At 41.1% G+C, this 24,684-nt stretch overlaps 1 protein-coding gene, 1 long non-coding RNA gene and 1 pseudogene across 8 annotated transcripts in view; 2 read left to right on the plus strand and 1 right to left on the minus strand.

Annotated features, from left to right (window-relative positions):
* The window catches only part of MAPRE2 (microtubule associated protein RP/EB family member 2), a 99,564-nt gene that overhangs the window by 36,677 nt on the left and 38,203 nt on the right, over positions 1-24,684 (plus strand). For 3 of the 5 annotated variants that reach the window (XM_081205890.1, XM_081205892.1, XM_081205891.1), the window contains exon 3: positions 20,217-20,344. In XM_081205890.1, the coding sequence (XP_081062016.1) occupies positions 20,224-20,344 (121 nt within the window). In that variant the 5' untranslated portion in view covers positions 20,217-20,223. Of the gene's footprint in view, positions 1-2,386; positions 2,655-20,216; positions 20,345-24,684 lie in introns of those variants that run through there. The other 2 variants (XM_081205889.1, XM_081205893.1) reach the window with 2 other exon arrangements.
* Positions 1-24,684, minus strand: part of LOC308593481 — an 88,932-nt gene that overhangs the window by 3,349 nt on the left and 60,899 nt on the right. The window lies entirely within an intron of this gene.
* On the plus strand, positions 17,205-17,681 carry LOC308592609 (MICOS complex subunit MIC10 pseudogene; annotated as a pseudogene). The gene has a single exon. The product of its transcript is annotated as an MICOS complex subunit MIC10 pseudogene (transcript).

The following is a 24,684-nucleotide window of genomic DNA, read 5'->3' on the forward strand; positions in this document are numbered from 1 at the left end:
GGGCAACTAACTCATCTGGATAATTATGGCAGTTTATGAGGTCCCTTCCTCTGAGATTCCTTAGTTTCTCTGAGATTTGTTAATTTTGTTAGATATGCACAATGCTTCCCTGTTAAAGTTCTCTCTCCACAAGTTCCATCCCTTACTGCAGCTGATTTCTGCCTCTGCATCTGTGCTATGCATCTCTCTTATCACGCTCTTCATCCCCCAGAAATCCCTCTGGAGGCAGGTGGGCAGGCATCTTTCAACCCCATCACAATTCATTTGGAAACATGGATTGACCATACAGCTGAATTAAGTGTGGTGTTGTGATTTTGGAGTGTTTGCTAAGGACCATGAGGGTTTATGTTCAGATCTCCACTCAGCCTGTGAATCTCATTGTGTGACCTAGGACCAGTTGCAGTCTCTCATCTACACCTCATATCATGTAAGTATAACATGCAGAAAGAACCATGTACACTAGCTATCCAGTGCTCCTTTGGAGGAAAGATGACATACATATTTAGTAGAATGATGATTAAACACAGAAAAAGAAAATGAGAGAGTCTTGTAGCACCTTAATTTTTTTGTGGCACATTAGCTTTTGAAATGCCTCAAGAATGTGCTTTTTTGTGGGAACAGACTAACACAACTAGCATCCCTAGATATATCTTAAGATATTAAAGACTTTTGCTTTCTCATTTGAACTGACATAGCAGAAGTTGTACTGAATATTCCATTGTCTGACAGAAAGAATGGCAATACAGTAGTATAGTTTTTGTTACCCCATAGCCTTTGACTCTGGTGAATATAGTTTCCTGATATTTAAAATAGTTTTCAAGATCAAAGTTTTGTTTACCACCATATGCTAATCCAACAAGAACTGTTGCCATGCAGAGACACTGGAGACCAAAGGAGTCTGTCTGATACTATGATGCTATCAGGAATAGCGAAACAAAAGGAAGATACTTAACATGTCTATTTTAACAAAGTGTTAATGCAAGTAGATTCTTGGAAATGTACCTCTATCCCACCCCCTCTTCATGCAAGCATATTCAAAAGGAAGAAAGCCATCAATGGCTTCAGTATATGGCCTGAGGCTGTTAAATGCATTTGAACTTTTCAAGGTGATTTCAGCAGTCTTTGTTTAAGAAAAGAGTTCTTAGACACCCTTTCCTGCCAGTGGTTTGTAACAGAATGTTGAAAAACATTTTATTAGGAATATGAGCAGTTATTAAAATACTTTATTAAAATACCTTGCAAAAATCCAGCCGCTGTTTCTCATTCAGGTTTTTTTTATTACCAATAAATAAGGAGGGGGGGAATCATTATGCATTCGAAGGAAGAAGCAATTTTTGAAATAGCAAGGATCAGAATATACGACATGCTCTTAATCTGTAAGGAAAACTAGAGACTGTGTGCCCTGTTGCTGATGTTTGGATTATTGCTGCCATCTGGGTTTAGTACATGAGAGACTGGTTTTGATACTAATTCCAGTAGCTTGAGACCCAAAATAACCTGGTATTATCCAGGGAATAGATGATGATGGATTATGAGGCTTTGAGGGGGGGAAAGCTTGGGTTTTTATTTTGTTTTGTTTGTGTCTCTTAAATGTAGGACAAAAAATAAACGACTTGAGTGCTTAAGAGCAAGGGATTGTTGGGGGAGGAGGGATGCTGTGTCTTTTCTGTCTCTGTGCTTATCTTGGCGGAAGAACGTGCATTTTGCTATGCAGCCCTTCCCCTGAAATTCTCTTAAATGCTCCTTAAAATAAGAAGAGGTTAATAGCCTTGTAAATATACTCGTGGAAAGCTGCCATCCCGCCCCCTTGCTTTAGCCATTGAGAACTCGCGTTGTGCTTCATCCAAGCTTCCGAGGGTGATGATTACATTTTGAGAGACCCCCATAATTTTAAACCTGAGGCTTTCCACGCGTTTTGTCGCATGTTTTGCCTACGCCCATCAGCCCCCGCTTACATTAGGACTAGTGTGGTTGGAACTGGACCTTATTTTCTGATACGTGCAGCAAGGTTTCCGCATCGCATTGTTGCATGGCTAATTTTAAAGGGGTGGATGGGTGGATAGTGTTGGCCTTTTTAAGCCCCCGATCCCTTGTTTAAAAACGAAAGAAAAGAGAGGCTGGCTCTTTGTATATACAGCTGCATTTACCGAGGGTGAGACTGAAGGGGAAGCCGAGGAGGAAGAGAGGGAGGGCGCCTGGCTTGGTGTTTTTACGTGCCAGATGTTAGGCCTGCCCCGTGCGCCTGTTTGGCTGCCTGGCTGTGGTCATGCTCGAGCCCTGTGTGAATTGGGGAGATCTGATGAGTTAGCTGGTTGCTATGGCGAGGAGCCGTGTCACGTGGCCCGGGCGCTGCTCCCGGCGGTTTGACGTCACCGGCCAGGGAGGAAAGGGGAGGGGGCCGGCGGCGCAAAGAGAGAGAGACGGAGCGAGTCAGTAGCGAAGGAGTCGACGCGCGCACGGCGAGCCCGCCCGCCCCAGCTTCTCCGCACACAGGCAGCCGGGTGAGGGCTGCTTGCCTTTGGGAGCGCTCCAATGCCTGGACCTACCCAAGCGCTGTCCCCAAATGGAGAGAACAACAACGACATCATCCAAGATAACGGCACCACCATCATCCCTTTCAGGAAGCACACAGTGCGAGGGGAGCGTTCCTACAGGTAAGCCGCTCTCTTTCTCTCTGTGTGTGTTGGGCGTGCGCGTACGTGTGCGTGGACGGACGGACGGACGGACGGACACACATACTCGGGGAACTGCTGCAGCAGAGCCGGGTGGAGGGGAGGAGGAGGAGCGGGGGTTGCAGCGTATTGCATAACAAAAACAGCGGCGCTTTAAACCTAATCTGGCGTGTCTCCTCTCCTAAGCGTGCAGCGTGGTCTAGCTCTGTTTGAACGGGCGCTTTGCATTGTCCAAATGGAAAACATCTTGCGAATACTCCGCCTGTCTTGATCCCCTCCCCTCCCCCTCCCCCCGCGCTTTTTAGCTTTCTGCTGTGCGTATTGATAACGTTTACAAGGCGTGGGAGGGAGGTGCGCGCAAATAAATAAATAATAGCCGTAATACCAGTGTCCTCTTGGTCTGTGTGTCTTGTCAGAGGAGACATTTCGGGGGCAGGGAAAGGGAAGGTTGGGGGAGAGAAGAAAGAACACAGGGTCTTGTGATGGTGGTGGTGCACTGCCTTGGTTGTGTGGAAGGGAAAATGGAATCCTCTAGATTAAACTGCAGTCTGTGATGTTAAACCACCAGATTGATGGAGCTTTGTAAGAATTGCACATCCTGATTGGTGGAAAGCTTGACAGCAGAGGTCAGGGTGTCAGGAATACACTAAAAAAAATTCCTGCTGCAAATATTGGGTTTTGAAATGAGGTGCGTTGTACAGAGGCTTCTAAAAGCAAGTGGCACTTCGCCTATGTGCCATATCATCATGCTTTCTTATAGGGGACGCTGACCTTCCTGCTTAGTGTTATTTTTGTGTGTGTGTGTGATACATTTTCATTGTGTTCCTTGCTTGAAAAGGAGGATGGTGCCTATTTTCTTTGTCACAGTCCTCAGCATTTTTGATTAATGGCTTGGCATATTGCACCTTTTGGCAGCAGGGTGGGTTTTTTTCTTTTTTGCATTAACATATCTGACAATATGTTCCCCTAGATAAGCTCATTAAGATTGCTTCAGCAAGTATAACACTATAGCAAATAATGCAACTAGTTTTGAGGGGCTTTTATCAGTGTGTGCATTCTGAAAGGTTAGAATAGTAGACAGGCATATCTAAGTGAATTTCCTTCCTGCCCTTTCCCCTCCCCCCCCCACCCCAGAATCATGCTTGGGGTTGTGTTGTGATGTGATGTGTTGTTGTTGTTTGCTTGCTTGCTTTAAAAAAAAAAAAGAGTTCATGCCATTGAGCAAGCTACAGGAAATGAAACTGTCCCTGAAACCGTTATAAAAATATTTGGCTAAGCTACAGTGCGTAGTGAAATGTAGAATTGGAACAAAAAGTGTGTGTGTTTGCTCAGCTGAGTATTGGATAGCCTGTGAATATTGTGTAGAAATGGCTTTGCTCTGTTTGCCACCAGCTCAGTGAAAACTAAAGACCCTTCCTTTCCTACTTGAGTAGGTAAGGTCACAACAATGTTTTTAAGACTTAAGGTGCTGAATTATTTGTGGAATCCAAGTGCTTCTCCACCCCCTGCCCCCCTTTAACACATACATTCAGCCAGCACTTCTTCAAAAACACAGTGGCTTCTTAAGACTGTGCAGATACTTTTAAGTATATTCAGTAAGAGAATAAAAAGGTGCTGAGCCATTTGAAAATTGAAATATAGAATGGGGATTTGGTGCCTACTGTTCTGCCAGTTTTTAAAATTTTAGCTTTTAAAAAGCCTTAACTGATAATAAACTGAAACCCTCATTTCCTCTGTTCACATTTCTTAATTCTCCTGAACAGCTTCCTGTTAAGAGAAATGGACATAATTTGGCCTATTTCCCCCCCCCCACCCCACGAAAATGTGAAAACTGGTAACTGCTTCATTTTAATTACATCAGTATGTCTTGAACGAAAAGAGTGCTTTGTGTATGTTTATAAACTGCTAAGCGAAAAGAATACCATGTCCCATAGGACTGCTTAAATTATTGCTTAATCATACATGCAGATTCTTTTTAAAAAGAATGCTTTAGCCAGTTACAATGGGAATTTTTCATCAGGATAAAAATAGGGGTTTCGTTCATAAAAGCCTAATCCAAGATGTTCCGAAAACTACATTCTGTGGAATTGGCTTGATGATCGATGTAGGATGGAATGTAGCATATGACTTTGGGGATAACTGCAGATAGTCTTTTTAGGAGTCTGATAATACATGCCCTGACCTTCTATCATTTGCTAGTGTGGGATTACTTTATCACAGCATTACTCAGTTTATAAAGCTTTTGGCTTGTTCTTTCCCTCCTCTTTCCTGGATATTTGTGTAAGGGATTTTGGAGCTGATTTAATGCTGAGCGTTGCCTCCAGTACACTAATTGGAACTGGACGATGGACTCTGTGTTCTTGACTCTGACACCTACTAACTATATGACTCGTTGTGCAACTCATAGCGCTTGTATTTCCCTATATATATTTAAGACAAAAACTGAACAAAATAAAAGCTCTCAAAACCCAAATCCATGAATAATCTGAAGACTGGGTTCTGAAAGTGGTAGATCAGGCAGTTCGAATTTCAACAGGGTGCATTCTTAGCAGCCACCATGAAATTGTCATTACCTCAGCTGGTCTGGTTCTCTGAAGTATGCCAAGATCAACTTGAGATGGGAGCCTTTATATGAAAGTGAACAAATATAGCAGCAATTTGTGATGCAGCAGGATGCCAACTAGCATTATACTGTATTATTCCTTCTGTACTGACTTCCAGAAGGAAATCTGTGCAACTATGATGCAAGTCTTGCTTATATTTTCAATGAGACCCCGTGCATGCCTACATAGAAATGAATTCCACTGTGTTCAGTAATGAAGACTCTCAGATACATCAGATTAAGCTGGTGAAAACAAGACACTCTCATAGTCACACCTAAAGATGGTTCAAGCAAGGCATCCTCCTGAAAAAAGCCAGTTATTTAAATCTAAATCTTTATTATGTAGCCAAAGTCCAGTTATTTAAACCAAGTTAGATAATGTTTCCAATTGTCTAATTAATATCCAGTCGTTTAATTCACATAATTCCTGAAAAAACATGCACACTAACTGGCTGCATTAGCAAAGTATATCTGTTTGCAAGTAAATAGATACTTCATTGTACCTAGGAGCATAATAATAAAAAAAGTCATGCAGCTCACATGCTTTTTGAATTACAGAATTTGGTTATTTGGATAGCCAAGCAGAAACTTGTTAGAACAGGCCTTTTGGATCAAGCCAAAAGCCCATCTAGGCCAGCATTCTGTCCTCGCAGTGGTCAAGCAGATGCCCATAGGAAGCCCACAAGCAGAACCTGAGTGCAGCAACATTTTCCCATTCTGCAGTTTCCCCAAAACTGGTATTCAGAGACATATGTCCAACAGTAGACACAGAGCGTAGCCATTGCGGCTAGTAGACATTGATAGTAAGAAGATAACATAAGAAGCTTAATTTTGAAATTGTTTTCCTTTCAAAGTATTCATGCAAGGATATTAGTAAGGCTCCATCCAGGTGACCTGCGGCCTCAAAGGTTATATCCATGGGTACAGTGGAACCCTTGCAGATTTCCTCAGGTGGCCATGAGTCTTCTGAGCCCTCTCTCCCCGCTTCACTGTCATGTGGTGTCAAGGGTGCTGTCTGCCCCTCCCCTTTTTGGAAAGTACAGAAAGCTGAAGGAGGAAATGGGAGAGAACGACTCTCTTTTCCTTTTCTTTTTTCAGCTCTATGTGTTTCTCAAAACTCATATCAGCAGCTGAACAGGCAATGAAGTGACTGAGGTGACAGGGAGTTATCTGGTCAATTGTTGGGGGGGGGGAATAGCAATGTAGGGAGGCAGCAAGAAGAAATATGATTGACACAGGAGTTGAGAGGTGAAAGAGAAAATGGAGTGCCAGAGAGAGGGAAAAGATGTATGTGTGTGTGAATTTGCATACACACACCCCTACACACATGTCTCTATTGACTGAAAGGGGTGCTGTTTTGGCTGAGAATCCAAGGCATGGATTCTTCTATATTTTATCTATTCCTTGTATATTTCTAGAAGGAATCTCTTCTAGAACAGCCATCAAATCATAGATCACCTCTGTGTACACAGATTTGTTCCATGATTTCCTGGTGGTATTGCCATCTTGTGTAAAACTCATGAGGATCCATGCCTTGGATCTAGCAAGCACCAGATCTGTGATTTTTAATGTGCTCTCTACCAAAATAAGCTTTTATTTGATGCTGCTATTGGTAGACCCTGTGTCAGGCAAATTCAGGAGGATCTGTCTTATTCTACAGAGCCTAACTTTGACCCAAACCCCTTGGAAAAGCAAATATGTGCATGAGTGCATGCTTTTTCTCTTTCTGTCTGTTGGGGAATGCGGTTGAGCTGGGGAATTGAGGAAAGAAGCAACCAGAGAGGATAGTACCCATGGCACTTTGACAGTTCCAAATGTACTCATGGGCCTAAAAGGGTTGGTAATCCCTTCTCCAGGAGTTAACTATTCGTTATGGGCTTGCATGGTCTTTCCCCCACCCCTCTTGAGTGTGGCTTTTTCCATGCCCTGTCCGTGACACGTTTGCTATGGTTATATGAACTGGCAAGCTATAGCTAAGAATCAGGAACACTCTTGTTTTGGAGTGACATACACCTATTTAGTCACTACAGCAAATTATGGTTAACAGGAACACTGCACAAGAAAGGAGAAGAGGGAGCATGTAAACATATGGAGCTTCCCCTAATTTATCACAACTATGGCTTGAGGGTTGTCTGAATTTAGCCTAAGAGCTCTTACTTACAGAGATAAGTGCCCAGAACTTTCCAGAATTGGTTGCCATTCTTTGTTACTGGTATTGTAGCAAATAACACTGGTGTAAAATTAGGTGAAAATTCATCAGGAAGTGCAGAAATAGACAAAAGAAGTCTGCAAAGGCAAAGTATTTCAGTCTTATTCTTCATAGCAATCACCCAGTTAATGTATTTTCTAAAGCTGTGTACTAACAAAGTGGGTTTGTGAGTGCTATTTATATTTGCCAGTAACTGAATGATACATTTTCATCAACACATTTCTGGTGTCTTAATCCTGCATTCAGAAACAGCTCCTTCCTAATAATCAAATGTCTGCTTCCTGTGGGCCCTGCAAAATAGAAGTGCTAACTGAAAAAATGGATTGCGTTTAATGAGGCAACTACTCTTCAACTTAGTCTCCACCTTGACCAGAGATGGTGGACAAAGGATGTCTTAATGAGCCCATAAATTTGACTGGCCAGTAAACCAAGCCATTATTTGTTCTTGGCATAAACCCACTCTCCCTAGTTCTGTTGCAGTTGCAGGGAGCAATGTGAAGAACCCTGCACAAATGAGACAAGACAGCACCTCTCTTTGAGGCCAGTTCTGGGACCACTGTTTTCAAGTCCCCAGTTTGATGGATGTTTTGAAGTGTTAAGATTTGAATACTTCATTAGATGCATGGAAGTTTTCCTTGAGGATTTGGGACTCATGTAAATTGAATGGAAATTTAGATGTGGCTACTTGGAACATAATCTATCGTACAGTGTGATACAGCCTGGGTGCCGCTGTGCCATACAATCACCACACTCACCGTCTGCTATGGGACTTGGGAGTTAGCTTTACATTGCATTCCAGCTTAGGACAGGCCACAGCTGAGAATAGCAAGCCCACACCATATAATGCCTACTATTATGGGAAATATAGCATAATTACAGGCACACATTTCTCCACAAGAGCACATATTACTGCTGCTGTTGCAGAATCCCGCGGGGTCAGGTCATGCCTCTGCTTTTTAATATGCATTAAAATGTAGTACAGCCAAGCACTGGTCTGCCTGCATCATCCTGTGTTTACCGTAGGTTCTCAATCCTATGATGTAGGTGAGAAATGTTATTTAACAAGTAAGTTTGGCACAGTCAGATTAAGGCAACTCGGATACATGTTTCCATTCATTTATGAAGATTGCTCTGTTGTTTTTTGAGCAAGTACATTCTCTTGGCTTACCCATACCTAACTGTATTGTTGTGAAAATAAATGCTTCTGCTAGTTCCTTAGAGAGAAGAACAGGATACGAATGTAACAATTTGGCATTGGTTTTCAGCCTGTCTGCATAGCTGTTATGGATACCAAACCTTCTGTGCAGCCGGGGTTAAATCCCAGCTGTGATTCTACAGTTGTTTTTAGACTGAGACAGAGTGTGTGTTAACAATCTGGATCACCTAGATTCCTGCATAAAAAAGTCTTTACTGCACTAGAAGGCTACATATTAGGTCTTATTTTGATTACACTGTCGCAGCTAATCTGCCGCTTTGGTTGACAGATATTTGAATAAGTTTAATTCATTGGCGATGTAATAAGAAAACCTTTTAAAAATAAGAATATGTGGAGGTCAAAGAGTCTGCTGCACTGTTATATTTGGTTGGATTTTGAAAGGGGGATTTGCAGATGAGGATGCTGGAAACCCTGGACAGAGGAACATTTGGTTCAGTCCCAAGGCAGTTCCGCTGCTTTGTATTTCCTTTGTTTTGCAGTTTACAGTATAGGTTTGTGGGGCCAAATCCAGTTTTTATTTAAAAATACTGAAAAATGAGCAGTCTTCATGATTGCAACTATTTTGGGATACACAAGAGCAGTGTACTTTTTAAAGTGCTGTAGCCAGAATACAAATAGGAACCCCATATCTACCTTCCTATCTAATATTATTTCAAGTGTATTAATGAGGATTTCTGTATATCTGGTTTTAGCAATGCCAGATGTACTAGTGATTTCATTGGTTATTCAAATGAGATGAGACTTTCACACAATTACTTTTAATTGTGTCAATAGAAATAAAACATATTTAATTGTGGCTTTTGTGAAATACTTGGAATGCACTTCTTGACACTATAAGTTGACTACTGAATAAGACTTACCATAATCTCATATTTTCTCCATAGCCCATTTCTGTATGAGATGGGAAAGTGGGATGTTTCATAAATGGAAGTTTCTAGACCAAGAACGGAGAACACAGCTGTGGTCCTCCAGATGTTGTTGGACTTCAGATCCCATCAGCCCCAGCCAGTATAGCCAGTGGTCAGGAGTGATGGGGGTTGTAGATATATATGGCCCAAGTCCCTTTCATCAAAGAAAGGGTTTCAGTCAGCTCATTGGCTTTTGCTGATTAAAGGTTTTCCTAGCCAGAATCATTGCCAGACCTCCAGGCTGCAAATCTGCTCCTTCTGGCTGAGTATGACCACCATCCAGAACAGAGAAATATACCTTGCTATTTCTTCTTCTTCCGGAGTCGGGTTTTCCAATTCATTGTCAGCTTTCTCATTCTCTTCTAGAGAATATGGAACTGAAGACATCATATGAATAATTAGGAAGGAGATATATCACCCATTCATAGTAATAAGAATATACATACATCAAAGAGGGGCATACAAAACTGACCTCAAAATTAAGAACCACTAAATTTCTGAGAACAGCTTTTTAGTCTGACAGAAGCAAACTACAGACAATGACCTATTTACACACGTCCAATTGGTGGCCAACTGCACACATGCGCATTGCTGCAACCCAGAAGTGGCTGGAAAAGAGGGTGGAACGGGCTTTTCTGTGCTCTGCTGATACAGGTGATGACCTATGGGTTGCCTGTTGTATTCTGTCCACTTCAGTGGCTGGTGTCTAAACTATTTTCACTGCACCTTTGAATGCTACGTCCACCTACACCAGTAACTGCGATGGTTTCAGTTCAATTTGTTTGCTGAAGGTTGCAGTTCTATGTGCACTTACCTGGGAGAAAACAGTATTGAACTCATTAGGACTTGAGTAGACACATATGGGTCTGTTGATCTATAAGAGTACTTTTGGGCAGTGTTTAATACATTCATCAGAACACAAAGCATGTGGAATCCTAAATAAAATGTGGCTTTCGAGTGATTGCCCTTGACCCATTTAATGTTCTTGCATGTAATGTCTAGCATTCTTAGTGGGAACAGGATGTAGTAGGATTTCTTTTTCCTACTGTACTTTTGAAAATACTTCTCTTCATCACAAGGAAATGTAAACATTAATCAGTGAGAGGAGGATTAAGGACGTAGCATTTATCGGAAATCCTTCAGTAGTGGCAGGCTGCTTAGAAGAATGTCTTATTTAGGTTGCAAGGCCCAATTCTAAGCTTGCTTTTGTCAAAATATTCATAATTGCATATTATGGGAAACGAAACCTACAAAAATAAAATTAGCATAGAAGTAGACTTTACAATTGATGGTGTTTGAAGCAATAAAAGCACTTTAGCTTTTGTCGTTTTCAATTTCAACTTTTAAACATGGCTAATGCCCCAATCCTAAACAGGTTCATATAACCATAGCAAACATTTTTTTTTCCTGCTCCCCACTCCTGCACTAGACTGAAAGGGTGGAGGAAGTCTGTCTACTGTCCTCATGTGGGTACAGTTAAAGTGCTCAAGTTAAGGGTTAACTAATTGCATTATGTGGTCATTAATATGCAGCCTTGGAAAAGATGATTGGGTCCCTCTGAACTTGTTAAAGTTGCTAATAAACTTTTGGAACCAATTTGAGAATACAGCATGGTGTTGAGATTTCTGTTCTAAAAATGCACCCGCAGTCCCTATGTTGTTCAAAGTTGGAAGCAAGGACGGATAGACTAACATAAAGTTCAAAATGCTTAGGTTTATTGATTTTCTTTTGCACTTCCAGGAAATGTCTTCCTTTCTCTACTTCTATCTCTGCTTCTTTCTTCTGTCTGCAAGTATTCCCTTGGTTGTATTAGTAGTCTGTCTAAAGTTAAGAACTATTAACTTTGGGAATGCATCATGAATAGAGTTGTTCAGAGTGTAAGCACATATTCTAAGCCAGAGAACCTTAAAAGGAAGGGGTACCTGTTCATTAGCACTGATATCTAAGACTATCCCCTCTCATTTCCCCTTGCTGAGCAACAGCTTTGACCTGCTAATCCAGCTCTCCCTTTCTTTATACGGTGTGACACCTGTCAAAGTGAACAAGCAGCAAAAAATAAAATACTGCCAGTTCTAACTTTCCTTTATTTAAACTGTACGAATACTAGCTCTCTGACTGTGTAGAACTTTATTTTATTATCTGTTATTGTTAATTTATTAACCACCGTCTATACAACCATCTTAAGGCACTGTTCAATACAATCAATAAAAAAACAGTTTAAAATACAATACAACCGTAAATTCATTTAAAGCTAAACTGGCACCATACAAAATAGATACTCATGGCAAATACCTATTTTTTCCAGCTGGAAAAGCCTTTTGAAACAAAAATGACTTCAGTTGTTTCCGGAAAGTACAGATCGTTGGCACCTGTCATATCTCTACAGGAATGCCATTCCACAGAACTGGTACAGCCACACTAAAAACCCTGCTCCTAGTTGCTTCTGAGATCTTTGGAACATTCAGGAGAAGCTCTCACAGACTGCATCCATTGACTGTGTATATAAGGAACAAGATGATCATTCAAATAACCTGGTCCTGAAATGTATGGGATCATAAATATTTGTACCAGCACCTGGAACTTGACTTGATAGCAGATTGGTAGCATGCAGGTTATACAGCCTGGAAAATTTATAATCATATTTCAGGTGAGTATTCTCCTTTTAGGTGACTTCTTCCTCTGAAATCTTGCTATTACAGTCCATAGATGTTGAAATCTTCAGCTTGCAAAGACAGTAGAAGGAGCTTCAGTTCACCAGTTTGTTGAACCAAGAATGTTTATTTTCCAGCTTAAAGTCCCTAGCTAGAGCTGGTGGCCTCTAAACATGCCATTTTATTAGGAAGAGAGGAAACTACTGGAAAAACATTGAGTAAAGGTTCAGGGACTTTCTCCCTCTTGGCCAATGTTATCTACAGTCATGCTTCATCCTTCATCATGGTTGTCTGAGAATTCCAGTCTTTCTTACCAGACAGCATCCTGACCTGTCTTCCTATTTTGCAGATTCCTTTTCTTGAAAAAGAAAAAAGTGAAGCCCCTCACTAAAAGCAGTGCCATTTCCATCTAGCTTCTTCAAACAATCATTTGTGTATTGAGAGTGACTTCTCCTGTATCAGCCACCCTCGTTTTGGATACACCTTTTTATTTTGAATTTTTTTGCCCCCCTTTTCTTCATAAAATACTAAGTGGCTTTCAGATCACGTTTTCAAAATATTTTCATGGGTGAGACACACACACATGCACAGAGAGATGCACAAACATATCTTTCACAAAAAGCAAATAGTAAAAATTATGTGGCAGCAGTGAACAAAAATCTAGTCAATAATGCAGTGAGTACTGTGTGTGCAGCAATCTATCCAGCATTCGTTTGTGGCTCTCTAAGTTAACTCCACCCTTAAAAGCTGAGCCATTTTGCTTATTGTTCTCTCCCAACCTGTTGAGACAATATGTCTATTGTTGTCGCTCATCTCTGTCTATCCTGTAAATAATTCCTGCATGAATAAAGCATTTGAACCCCCCGCCCCCCCCCAAAATGCAGTGAGCAAATGAAAGCATCTGTAGACTGTGTCAACTAGCCAGATAAGCCTTCTGTGAAAAAGCCAGGATTTTACCTGTTGCCTGAAGGTATAGAGTATCAGGTATAGGTGGACTTCCTTTAAGGAGGCATTCCACAAAGTCTGCAGCACTACTTAATTTATATGTAAGAACTTTGAATCTGAAACAGTTGAAGAAACAAAGATATGCAATGCAGAGTGTTTAATGTTGGAGTAATCAGTTATCCAGTAACAGTTGGCAATCTGATGGCAGCCTTTTTGCACAAGCTGATATTTCTGGTCATGTTGCAGTAATGAAGCCACCTGTGAGGGACGCCCTGGTTTGGGAGCTATCCATGCAGGAAATAAGATCTGCTACAATGTGGAACAAGTTGCTTGTACAGTGGTACCTCGGGTTACAGAAACTTCAGGTTACAGGCGCTTCAGGTTACAGTTTCCGCTAACCCAGAAATAGTATCTCGGGTTAAGAACTTTGCTTCAGGATGAGAACAGAAATGGTGCGGCGGTGGTGAGGCGGCAGCAGGAGGCCCCATTAGCTAAAGTGGTACCTCAGGTTAAGAGCAGTTTCAGGTTAAGAACAGACCTGCAAAACGAATTAAGTTCTTAACACGAGGTACCACTGTAACATTATGGGTGTAGAACTCTCCTTGAGGTAGTCTACTAGAGCCCAGTACTGTTACACTTTGATCATAGTTTTAAAAACACTACAATATGTCCCTTATCTATCTTTTGGTATATATTATATCCTGTTTATTTTGTGCACGTATTATTAATAGGCATTGTAAAACTGTTGGTTTGTTATTGGAAAGAAAGGTGTGGTATCTATAAAATTAAAAATGAAATTCTGGAAGAGTTTATCTGTCATATTGGCCTATATGTTTTGATAGTCCTAAAGAAGGCTTCCTTAGATATCAAGGATTGTTACAATTATTGCATGGCTGCTAATATCTCCTTATTGGGCAAAGATACTCAAGCAGATGAAGGCTGTGTGATAGTGGTGGGTGAAACTGTTTATATGAGCCCATTAGTGTCTGGTTTCAGGCCTGATTTTGCAATGGATACAGCCTTGGTCACCCTGATGGGGAAGTGTAACTCTGCTAATTCTCCTTGAACCATAGCGTTCTATACTATCAAGCATTGTATCCTTCTGGGTAGATTCCTTGGACTGGGGGGTTGGAGACATCATGGGTCAAATTCTTACCTGAAGGGGCAGTTCCAGAAGGTGTTGCTCAAGGACTGCTGCTTAGCTCCATTCTGCCTAGAACTCTGCAGGACCCCATTGCATATCTTGTCTCACCTGGTTTTTAGCATTTTACATGAAATTGCTGGGAGAAGTAATTCACAGAATTGAGGGGATGTGTCGTAAGTGTGCTTAAATTCATCATCTAGGTGTATCCAGGATCAGGTAGCTTCTGTGGCAATTAGTTCCTTTCAATTGCTTAGACAACACCCAAGTTTGAGTACTATTAATGCATAGTACTTGAGGCTTCCTTTGAGGATTATTTGGAAACTGCAGGTTATGCAAAATATACTATATTTTTCTGTGTATAAAACTAGGTTTTCCCCCCTAAAAAATAATGTCAAAAATTAGGGAGCGTCTTATTCATGGATAGTGTTCCCCCCAATTTTCATAAATCTGAGTCCCCCAAAATAGAGGGTGTCTTATACATGGGGGCATCTTATAGACAGAAAAATATGATAGCTGCTTTGCTTGTTAACTAGTCAATGGTAACATATCTCAATGGTATTAGCTTCACTGGATTTCACTTTTGTTTTCAAGGAGAGTTCAAATTGTTAGTACTTACTTTCCAAGCCCTTCATGGTTTAGGACAGGGGTAGGCAACCTAAGGCCCATGGGCCAGATGCGGCCCAATCGCCTTCTCAATCCGGCACGCGTGTTTTTACATGAGTAGAATGTGTCCTTTTATTTAAAATGCATCTCCAAGTTATTTGTGGAGCCTGCCTGGTATTTTTACATGAGTAGAATGTGTGCTTTTATCTAAAATGCATCTCTGGGTTATTTGTGGGGCTTAGGAATTCGTTCAGTTTTTTTCCCCAAAATATAGTCTGGCCCACCACATGGTCTGAGGGACGGTGGACAGGCCCACGGCTGAAAAAGGTTGCTGACCCCTGGTTTAGGACCAAAGAACCAGAAGGAATATCTGCCCTTTTACCAGGGCTAGCCAACAAGGTGCCCTACACATTTTGTTGGGCTACAACTCTCATCATCATTGACCATTGACTATTCTGGTAAGCCTTCCCCCTGTGAGAATGCATGGAAACTAGAGAGGGGGCCTTCTCAGTAGTTGTGCCCTTACTGAGCAAATTTCTCCCTAGAAAGGCCTGGTTGGCACCGACATTTTACTCCTTTCATTGCCTGGCAAAGGTATATTTATTCTCTCAGAACTTTAAATGTCTTTTGTCCTCTTTTAATATGTTGGTTGTTATGTTTGTTTTATCTTGCTTTTGAAAAACACCCTGGAAACTGCTGATGGGATGGTATATAAATCTTTTAGATGATTTTTTTTAAAAAAAAAACTTGAACAACAAATCTAATGTGTCTCAAATTACAACCTTATTTTAGACTTCTCATACAATGGATTAGGCTGAGTTGCAATACAGTATATGTACATACATATACTTTTCATCCACAAAAAAGACTAAGGTATTATAACTTTTAATCATACCATAGTATAGATCAATTTGTTTTTGTGTACCTGTCTTGTTTTTATTGCCTGTCTGTGCAAATAGCCTGAGCAATAAGATTTAGATCTGGACTTGTGAAAGGTAACCCATGAACTTCATGACTAAACTAGCTTTTGAATCTGGGTCTCCTGTTTGAACCTGATTCCCTGTAGCAACCCAGTTCATTTGCTGTTGGTCCAGGACCTAGGAAAGAAATAGGAGACAAAGGACAAATTTGAACTTTTGCCACTTCTTTATGTATCTGTAATGTAAATATAACTCAGACAGGAAACGGTCCAGTGCAGAAAAACTACACTCCAACAAAGTCAACCAGACAGGACTGTCAGCAGAGTTATTTGAGGTGACTAATGCCCAGTGGCATGAAAACCTGGAAACCCATAACAGCCTTATGTATCGTTTTCTTATGGGTTCCCAGATATAGTGAATATATCAAAGAAGCCCTGACCAATAATATACACTGTCCCAGTGTGGTTCTCAAAGGCAGGGTGGTAAGCCTGTCCTAGCTTGGTTCAAGTCTTACAAGGGAGGCTGAGCTGAAGCTGCGGCACTTACTGGAGGAGCAGGCTGTTGTTGGATAGGCTGCCTTGGCCCTTCCCTATGTAGGATCATGATAGGCAGTGCAGAGCATGATCTGTCAAGATCATGGACTATGACAGATGCTGGCTGGAACTCATACAAGGAGAACTGTTGTCTCATTGACATGCTTAGGCCTTATAAAGGTTCGCTGGTCTGGAGCTGCGGTTAACCCTGCCCTTCTGAAGAGTAGTCAGTTTTTTAAAAGACCATTGTTCAATTTTGCTGGTTCCTATGGCATGGTGGTAGTGAGGAGACCATTGAGAGGGAGGTATTCTCAGAATCTGAGGAGCTGGGTAAAGCCATGTCCTCTGGCCTGACAGGTTGTGCAGTGTGGAGGATAGCTCTCTGTCTTGTCTCCTCCCTTATTTCCCTTTGAGACAGTGGGCATTAAAGCCAGAGAACATGGCAGCAATCAGCTGAGTCTTAGGAGGGCATGTTCACATTAGTAGCTTGAAACACAGTGAGCTCGTTCCCCCACCCCCACCCCTGTTTGTTTCAAGCCACATTGTTCATATCAGAGATGCAGCAGGGATGTCTTCACCTGATGTGCATGACCTTTTTGATTCCCCCACCGCTGGAGATCTCTGGGAACTCCTGTTCATTAAGCTTGTCATCTGTGCTCTGCATCCAGTATTCTAATCAAACTGAAGCTGGTTTGAGAAATAAATGCATCAAACAGCAGTATTTGTCAGACTGCAGGATCAGTATGGATTGTGGCTAATGTGTGAAGGCTGCTTCCAAAATTAACATTGGGGAGCACAGAGGAGGCGGTGGCCAAGATGGCATCGGAGGGTGATTTGGGCAGGTAGTGGGACCGGTGCTTGGCTGATTCCACCGTCAAGCTGGGTGCTGGCTTTGGGTTGGGTGTTGTCTTCTCGGTCATCATCTTCAAAAGGACAATGTGGCCCATCACTCTTGGGTCAGGAATGGGTTTAGGAATGGCTTATTCAAACTGCCAGCATAACTTCCGGTCTCCTTACCTTCTCCATGGGCAGTTTGTCAAGGAGCAATGACGCAGGCCCAACCCACACCTCTCTTTTGTCAGAGGAACAGTTTCACCTTGGCAATTCCTTGGGAAGGTCGAAGCGTCCCAGCCTTGAGGCAACAGCCTTTGGAAGCGCTTGGCCCGTTGCTCTTTTTCCTGTGACACCTGGGTCCGAATATATTTTCTTTCTTTTTTTTTGTAATCCCTCTTTTGGAAACGAAAATGAGAAAGGTGCTGTTCTGGAAAGTAAAATAAAAACGAGGTCTACCCCCTTAAAAACATTGGGGAGCACACTGGATGTGGAGTCAGCAGTCATGTGAACATGGCCTTAGTCATGCCAACCTATGGAAATAAAATATATCTTATTACAAGACCCCCACAAGTTGTGAGAAACCGGCAGCTACTCAGACTGTATCTTGTCACCCTATGCAGTTGCAGAAATCCCATTAGCTCTTGTCACAAAACAACTTGAAGAGACTGGTATGTACAGACGTAAAACACAGAAGGCAATAATCTTGAGGGCAGTCAGGGGATTGAAATGTAAATTCTTTCTCATTCTCTCCTCCACTCTCCAGGATGAATGATGCTTGTAATATGTCAGGCTAAAAGGGTGAGACTGAGCTGAGCTGTGAATGGGGGGGGGGGGGGGAGACACACAGAGTGAGCTGAGATGACCCAGTTTTTCCCCTGGTGTTAACCCAGACCATCCGAAAAGCCCACCCAGATCAAAGCAGCTGAAAAAGGAAATGGCAAGAGTGTTAGAGGAAGAAAGAAGAGTGACAGGCAGGCAATCTGATATTAGCCTTGAGCCAGTTTAGCTCATTAATGGAGCATAGTGGTGGTATCAGAATATGAATATGTTGCTTAATTGTAAGCAGCGTTTATTTTTTTAAAACCTGACCATTTCTTCCAGTAAACCTTGTCTGTAGGGGTGTGTGTGCCCGCACACATGTGCACATGCTTTTGCAAAAGGTGCTTTAACAGCTTACTTTATCCATACACATATATTTAATGTTTTCATTCTCTTTATTCAGGCTACTAACTCCGCTTCACGGGGCCTTGCCCCACAGGCAGAATCACTGCATTTTCCTGTGGTAAATAAAATATTAATCAGTTGCCAATAATGTGTGTGCAAGATTGCGCAGAACACATGTGTGCTAATAAAAATAATAGAAACATGATGTAAAATCTTGTTAGTTGTTTCCAGCTCAGTTCAAATGCATTATCTTTTATTTATTTTATTTTTTAAAATCTCCAGTTTGCTAAATCAATCATTTGTTGCTGGGTATGGTCATTTGGCACAGGGTGGTATTCAACTGATAGTAGACCTATTGAAATTAATGGACCTAACTAAGGCATGTTCATTGATTTAAATGGGTCTGCTTTGAGTAAGTTGAAGGCCAAAGGCTGCTCTGCAAATTTGGGGGCTGAGGAATTGATGACATGAAGAATATCTGAAGAGCCAAATTCCTTTTGTCTCAAGTATGCAAAGCATCAGTTTGACTATGTCGATAGATACTACTTGTCACATGTGATTTCCCCCCATCCTTGCCAAGGACTAGAATGGAGTGGGAAATACTCCAGTCCTCTGTGCTCAGCCCTCAGGACTACCCCCAACCCTCAACCCCAAAAATGCTCGTCACTAGTCCTGTGCCACATCTTCCTTCAACTGTTACTCTGTCCTGGAACTATTATAATGGCTCCTGTTTGTCTAGGAGGAGGATGCAGAGATGTGTAAATGGAGGCAAGAGAGAATGAAGACACCTCTGTCTTTTGCATATCCTATTGTCACATCCATTGTTTTGCCCACAACTGGGACGTCACTCCCAGAGGTTGCCTACAAAAAAAAAGGGCTGAAAAAGTATCCCCACCCCTGAAGCATCATTTGGGCATTTTGTGTTCTCATAGCCTTGTTTCTGATCCCACTATGTAATCCTGATACAGAGTTCTCCTGGAGCAAAAAGCAAATGCTACCATGTAGCCACCATTCATAGCATCCTTTTTAAAAAAAATTGTGCTACAACAAGAAAGCTCATCTACACATTTATAATGCACTATATTTACATACTTTTCAGTGGTGCTTGTCATCTCACTCCTAATTTTACGAATGCTTTCAGAATTTCAAAATATAAGCACATCCTAGTAAATCTGTAAGTCCAGTTCCCAAGTAAAACAGATAATTTACCAAACCAGCTGATACAGGGGATAAGTCCCAGTATAAGATAAAGATCTGAATGGTGTTAAAAAAACCATATGCACAGTAAGAAAATGCATGCTACACCTATTAAATGTTGCTTTTTTGGGCGAGAGTTCAGGATAAGAATGCATTAAAATACTGTCTCTGGTCAAACACCAATTACAAAAAGATGCAACGCCTCATTTTCCTGTGAAAAATTGGCGCCGGGGTTGACACATGTGTTTCAGCTTCCTGATAAAGCCTTCTTAAGAGAGGGCTGGCTCACTTTTGATTAGATGAATCTTGTTGCAATTTTATGTGATGCAGTGACTTAGCATTTCCAAGAGATAAGTACCTAGAGGCGTAATATATACCCTAAATGCTAATTTTCTTTAAAGTGTTTCAGGATGTGCTAGCCAGAATCTTTACAATGTTTTTCAAATATGATTTGATTTTATATTTGTATGCTGCTTCAATAATAACAAAAGTTGAGCTTGGAGCTCTTAAGAGGACCTCTATGACATGAAGATTGTAAGGGGAGAATTACATTGTTGATGGCATGCGCCTCATAAGAATTATAACCAATCTTATATATCTGCTTATTTGATTTTGCAGTTGGGGAATGGCGGTCAACGTGTATTCTACCTCTATAACCCAAGAGACTATGAGCAGACATGACATCATTGCATGGGTGAACGATATAGTAGCTTTAAACTACACAAAAGTTGAACAACTATGTTCAGGTAAGATGCAACTTTTTTAAAAGACTGGTATTTTATCAATAACATTGTATCAGTGGTCTGCCTGAAAAGTGGTGTAGACATACTGTAAATAATAATGAAGAAGAATAAAAGCTTTCTCGGTATCAAACACATATATTTGTATTTTTGACTGTGTTACGGTGTTTTTTACATGATGTTATTCATTTTAAAGGATACACATTATTTTTATTTTTTTAAAAAACCATTCTTTAGCTCTCTAAATATTCAAATCTATAGAATGGACTTGAGTAAATTACAGAGCTATTTTGACATTAGTTGCCAATTGCTGTTTCGATCTGAACTTTACCGGTTAAGAGCTTTATGTGTAGTGCTTTTTTACTGTAATGTGAACATCGCTGTGATCCTAATTAGATGAAGGGCAGTCTGTAAATGAATATATAAATAATATAATAAATACTGTGTGAATCACAAATTCACACCTTTATTTGAAAAGTTGATCTGTGGAAATCAAAGTAGTAATGCACTATACTTTACCTATACTTTATCATTTGTCAAAATGGAGGAGGGGCATAGGGGAGAGAACCCCATCTATGAGAGAATGGACAACTAAAATCTTGGACATCATTTGCATGGTAAAAATCATCACACAAATGGTTAGAACCAGAGGAGGGTAGACAGCAAGATAATGTCTTACAGAGAAATGGAGTCTCTTTATAATGTACTGGAACAATACAGTACAGGATAACGTTAACCCATTTGTGTTACTTGGAACCTTGTAATATTGAAATGTTACATTTTATTTTGGTACAGAAAGTAGGGTGGTTGTCTTGTTATGTCGATTGTAGACCTCTCTTTCCAAGGTTTCAAGCAACAAGTTGAGATGAGGGACTTTTTCCAAGTGAACCTGCATGTAGCTCTGTTTGATGTGCATTCTTTGGCACCTTGGGACACTGATCTGCTGCTGAATCAAAGACTAGCTGGCAGGAATGTCTAGCAGAATTGCTTCAGTCTTTGATATATTGTTTAGCTTTGAGCTTGAGCAGCCATGCTGCAGCCATGCTTTCAATCCAACAAGGGTCTGCATCTTTGGGTTGTGGCAATGCCATATATTGATCGAGACTTGCTAGGGCAAAAAGGCTTTGAACAGTGGAATGGTAAATGTGGCTCTGCCTGTCTTGTTCACATGTGATAAGCAGATAATTCTTTTGTGGCGTCTCCTCCATCATCTTTTTAATAATGATTTTAGTTCATGTTACAAGGAAAGTATAGCCTTACTTCGGTTTCTTGGAATTCTAGTAAGTTGTCCTTATTCACCAATTTCATAGCTTTCATTTATTTATTTTGCTTTTATTTCTGACCTGCACACCTGTAACTGTTACTCTCCATTGTTCTTGTATTTAGATAGTGGGGTGTAAATATGGAGAAAACCCTAACCGGTTTTAAAGTTGTCTGCTTTCTTACCCTGCATCACATACAATTTCCTGATGGAGTGTTTGCACTTAGCAGCTGTAATGTTGTTCTGTGGTATCTGAAGACTTTACCATGCTTGCTGAAGACCACATAATGATTGCAATAAAAGTATAAGGTGCTATGTCATAATATATGTTATGCATTTTTGTGTTTTCATATTGTAAACTGCCCTGTGATCATCAGATGAAGTGTGGTATAGAAGGTTAATAAAACAAGCAAACAAGCAAACCATTGATTGCTAAGAGTCGCATGCCCTAAAATGTTGGCTTTTAGAACATGTGAGGGCAACTTGTCCTTAAAGAGCCCATACTCTGTGTCAAACTTTAGAGCTGTGTTAGATATAGATAGTGAACTACTGAATATGGATGTTATTAATGTAGTATCATCATGATTGTTGCCAAGTTTCATATTTTGATTTCCCCCACGTACTCTAAATCTACATTATTATTATTATTATTATTATTATTATTATTATGAAAACAACTGAAAGCTGGAATCAATTCTTGAAGGTGAAATTATCTGAATATTATTATTAATGGGAGTCCCCTTTATATGCCTTCACTGCATGCACAAACCACTCCCTATGAATCATGGGGGACCCAGCTCAAGAATGCTCATTCCCAGTCTCTTCCTGGTCTTCTGTGTGTTACCTTCCCCCTGCCTTTTAATCTCATGAAAGGGGAAGCACTGGCACTACTGGTGTTAACCTTAGCCATGATTAACCTTACGGTTACTGTGTTTTGCCAGGTTCTGAAACCATGGTATTGCATCCTGTTTCTTTTTTAAGTCATGAGGGTCAGAAACCTTTCCCAATGAAGGCTAGGATTCTTGGGAGTTCTAATGAAATTCTGCAGTACTGTATTTCAGGTTGTCTCACTGTTTCTACTTAAGCACATTTGTAAGATAGAACAAGACGAAGAAATTATTTCAGACGAATAGCCAGCTGTATGCGGGTCATTCAGTAGTACTCTGCAGATCTTTGAACCTCTATGCTGATCTAATTTGGTCTTTTATCCTTCTTTCCTTCCTTCCCCTCCCCCCTTTTAAAACGAGTGTTCCTTGAAGCGTTTCCAGTCTTCATGCAGCGTAACATTAGCCCCCATAAAATATCTGCATTTACAGGAGACTTCAAAGGGCAAGAGAGAGTGTGGGAAGCACTGCAATATTCAGGAGCATTTCTTAGCATTAACAGTGAACTTCAGAACAAGCCAGATAATTGGATTGTATAAAATGCTTGAAGTGTTGTGGCATTCTGGATTTATATTTGGGGAAATACGTTGGCAACTAACCAGAAAACAACCACCCTGGCAGGTATGAAGGCCCCTTGTTTTGAAAAATATATGAAAAGTCAGTAATCCCATGCCTGTCCAATTTTTGCTTTAAAAAAATATTAGTTTTATTTATTTTGCCTTTGCATTCATGATGAACCAGAGGCCAAGCTGTATGTGTGTGCTGTAGTAAGGATGCACAAGCATTTCAAAGAGTTGTCCGCCTGCAATTGTTCATGGTTTTGTGACAACTTCCTTCAACTGTTTACAGAAAATAGTGCTCGGAAAACAATGCTTGGAAGAACCTGGTGTTCCCATTGAATCAATGGAGGTGTAATATCCCCATTCATTTCAATACACAGATTTGCCCAAAGCTTCAGGGGTGAGTTGCTTCTGATGCTACCCTGCAACTAGCCCTTTGACGGTATGCAGCAGGTTAAAGTCTCATATCTCCCCCCACCCATCACTTGAAATCAATGGTGATCCCCCTCTGATTTCTGTAAGCACACTTAAATCCACTGTACACTTCTAAAATAGCTGGTAAGTGTAGTAAAAGTGACCCAGCACTGAAGAGCCTTGGGACTAGGGGGTCTTAAGTGGTGAGTTGCTCTTTGCTCCATGCCAACTCATTCTTTTGAGCAGGGATACCTACATATTCAAGCACCTCTGCTTTGGCTGCTCACCTCATCCCTAGTTGTGCAGATGTGAGAAACGACTATCAGGTACAGTGGTACCTCTGCTTACGTTCACCTCTGGTTACATATCCTTTGGAATACGTACGCAGCACACCCGGAAGTATTTTTCTGGGTTTTGCCATGCGCACATGCGCAGAAGCGCTTTGCGCACTGTGCACATGCGCAGAAGCAACACCTCCAGATACGCACACCTCAGGATCCAACCGGAGCTCTGGAATGGATCCCGAGCACAAGCGGAGGTACCACTGTACTACATCACTCCTAGTGGTTGTCTTCTATCCTAAGTCACTCCCTCACAAGTGATAGCAAAAAAGGAGCCAGATTAGCAGCCTTGCTCATTTACTGCTCTGGCCCCCTACAGGAGGCTGAGGTTTGAGCTTGCTGTTATGGCCAGCCCAGCAACCTTTTCGAGGTAGAGTACCCTTCTGAATGAACAAGCAGCAACACAGAAAAGGGGCAAGGAATAAGTAGCAGCAGCTAAATCAGGAACAAGTTCCTTGAGTGTGGGTGTGTGAGAGATACTGAGACAGAGGGAGGAAGGGAGTTTGTGTTATCAGAGCAATGTGAGAAAACACATCCATGTGTGTGTCCTTATTTTTGAAGAGCAGTGTACAGTGGGTAAATACTTGATCTGTATATTACTTCATGGCCACATTACACCTCGTATGTGGTCTTCATCTGTAATCTAGCCTGGTTCATTTTCGTAGGTGAACTCTGCATGTGATTTGGGTTCTTGGCCATGGATTCATCTTTGGATACTCCTTTGCTCTCCTTCAAAGCATTACATTTTTAAAGTAGATTTCTGCATAGATGTGTGTTATACATCTGGTATGTGTGTACATGAAATAGCTGTGTAGTTATATAAACACTCTCATGCCTGGTGGCCACACCTGTACCACACACAGGTGCTAGATTTTTGTTTTTCAAG

The sequence above is a fragment of the Podarcis bocagei genome (genome assembly GCF_964188305.1).
Source record: "Podarcis bocagei genome assembly, chromosome: 8".
Lineage (NCBI taxonomy): Eukaryota > Metazoa > Chordata > Lepidosauria > Squamata > Lacertidae > Podarcis > Podarcis bocagei.